The sequence below is a fragment of the Microtus ochrogaster genome, chromosome 7 (assembly GCF_000317375.1).
Source record: "Microtus ochrogaster isolate Prairie Vole_2 chromosome 7, MicOch1.0, whole genome shotgun sequence".
NCBI classification, from domain to species: domain Eukaryota; kingdom Metazoa; phylum Chordata; class Mammalia; order Rodentia; family Cricetidae; genus Microtus; species Microtus ochrogaster.
In genome coordinates this window covers 62,958,877-62,961,360 of record NC_022014.1, presented here as the reverse complement: position 1 = coordinate 62,961,360, position 2,484 = coordinate 62,958,877, and the positions used below count along the sequence as shown (strand labels likewise).

Sequence of the window (2,484 nt, the reverse complement as noted above, 5' to 3'; positions counted from 1 at the left end):
CCAAAGCCACAGAGAAACCCTGTCTCGAAAAACCAAAAAAAAAAAAAAGAAGTCACAGAAAGGTTTCTTGTTGAAATAGAACTTCACCATGTAACTCTGGCTGACTGGACAATTGCTAAGTAGACCTAGCTGGCCTAAGTTCACAGAGATCTATCTACTGCTGACTCCCAGGTGCTGGTATCTCCAAGTACATGACCACCATTCCTGGCTCATCCAAAGGTTTTTTAAATATGGTAATCACTAGATGTTTTATTGCAGTTATTATAATACTGTCCTATGTGCTTGAACTAGGGTTAGTTTTTCTGACTGGTTGGCCTTCATGAATCTTTTTGTTATTGTTGTTTATTACATTTATTTATTTGTGTGTGTTTTCTATGTAAGTTTGGGCAGAGGACAACTTGTGAGAGTTAGCCCTCTCCAGTCACATGGATCCTGGTGATTAAATTCAGGTTGACAGAGTTAGCAGGAAGCACCTTTACCTGCTGGCCCAGTACTTTTTGTTATTGTAGTGGTAGTCCTAGAGTCTTGTTCGTGTGAAGTATACATTGTACCACTGAGCTCAGCATCCTCACCTGTGTGCTCTTTCAGCCAGAATTTAATCAAGACAACATTTAATTACCTTGATGATCTTTTCTCTTTACAAAACATATTTGTAGCCGGGTGGTAATGGCGCACACCTTTAATCTCAGCACTCGGGAGGCAGAGGCAGGTGGATCTCTGAGTTCGAGGCCAGCCTGGTCTACAAGAGCTAGTTCCAGGACATGCTACAAAGCCACAGAGAAACCCTGTTTTGAAAAAAAATTGTATGTTTATGATGTGTGTATTCACATGCGAACATGTGTGTGCATGCGGACAGAGGTCAGAGGGCAGCCTCAGTTATTGGTGATTATAGGGTCTTTCTTTGCTACAGTGTACTCTAAGCTAGCTGGCTTTGGTGCTCCTTGGTATTTGCCTGTCTCCACCTCTGATTTTGCTATACAAGTGCATGCTACCAAACCATCTTCCTAGCCCATTTTTCTTAATGTTGAAAATCAGGATATCTTTGCACTGTTTTCAGATGGAATATCAAAAGAAGCTCTAAAGAAAATGCAAAGAAGAAATGATGACAAATCTATCTCAGATGCACGGGCTCGTTTCCTTGAGAGAAAGCAGCAGAGAACCCAGGACCACAGTGACACATTGAAGGAAACAGGCTAAGCAGTGGACCATCCAATTCAGGAAGTAGGAAAGCAGCCAGGAAATGTGTTTCTGTTTTGCCAGTTATTTCAGACAGTACAGCAAGAGGAAGTGGTCAGCAGCTGTTCCTCGCTTGTGAGCTAAAAGAAAATCAGAATTTATAAATCACATCTCACCAATACCAACAAATGACATTTTGAAAGAAAAGATTGGGTAAATCACAGGCAATGGTAATGAAACCAATGAAAGATGATACAATATTTTCCTCACTTCTGTTTTGCTGGCCTTAACTGGTATCAAATGCTGTCACAGATATTTTCAAAGAACACTGAATTGTATTTAATCAGCGTGTATTCCATTTGCATTGAAGCATTAAAGATTATTTTCCTTAAATCTCTTTAAGGCCTTCTTATTGCTATTAGAGTAGTATTGTATCAGGTATGTGACCATTTCCTTCAGAAGGCTAAACTTACATAAGAGGTTTTTACTCAGCAATACTTAGATATCTAACCATTTAATTGCTCCAGAGCTTTATAGATATTTAAAGACTCAATTAGTAAATAAAAATTGCCTATGGAAGGATTTTTTTCTTAAATTAATCCTACTCCTTAAATTGATTTTTCTGGGATTATACAAATTCCTTTTTATATAAAAGTATATTGTTTAAAACAGTAGCTACAGCCATTAACCAAAGGACAGATGTATATATATACACACGCGTGCACGCACACACATATAACACACAAATTCTCTTACCTGTTCCTACATACTTGTGTCAGCCTTGTATGTAGATGTGACAGTGCTTTCAAGCAGCCCTTCCACCAGGCCTACTCCTGACTGCAACTGTTTGGGTTGGACCATTTAAACACCTGTTATGCTAATCTGGGATTTTCAAAGCAGTCAACACTTTAGTGTTTAAAATTCGAACCTTAAGGCTAATATTACACTCAGGCCACACTCAGCACTTGCCTACTCTTGTTTACTGCCTTGTATTGTAGTTATGTGTGTATATGTCTATCTTCCTCACTAGATTATACGCTCCTGGTGGGCAGGGTCTATGTCTTTCACCTTTGTATCTTTCATGGCACCTAGCATAGTGTTTTGCACATAGTAGTCACTCAGTATTTGTTAAATAAAGCTATTAGTGTCACTAAAACTCAATAGGCAGTATGTGGATTTATTTATTTATTTCTGTATAGCCCTAGTTGGCCTGACATTGCTATATAGACCAGGCTGGTCGATCCTCCTGCCTCTGCTCAAGTGATACACACATACCTACCTCTCTCTCTCTCTCTCTCTCTCTCTCTC

At 39.2% G+C, this 2,484-nt stretch overlaps 1 protein-coding gene across 1 annotated transcript in view; it reads left to right on the top strand.

Annotated features, from left to right (window-relative positions):
* The window catches only part of Dhx40 (DEAH-box helicase 40), a 47,069-nt gene extending 44,732 nt beyond the window's left edge, over positions 1–2,337 (top strand). The window contains exon 18 of the mRNA XM_005350469.3: positions 1,058–2,337. Within this exon, the coding sequence (XP_005350526.1) occupies positions 1,058–1,197 (140 nt within the window). The 3' untranslated portion in view covers positions 1,198–2,337. The remainder of the gene's footprint in view (positions 1–1,057) is intronic.
* Positions 2,338–2,484: the final 147 nt, after the last annotated feature.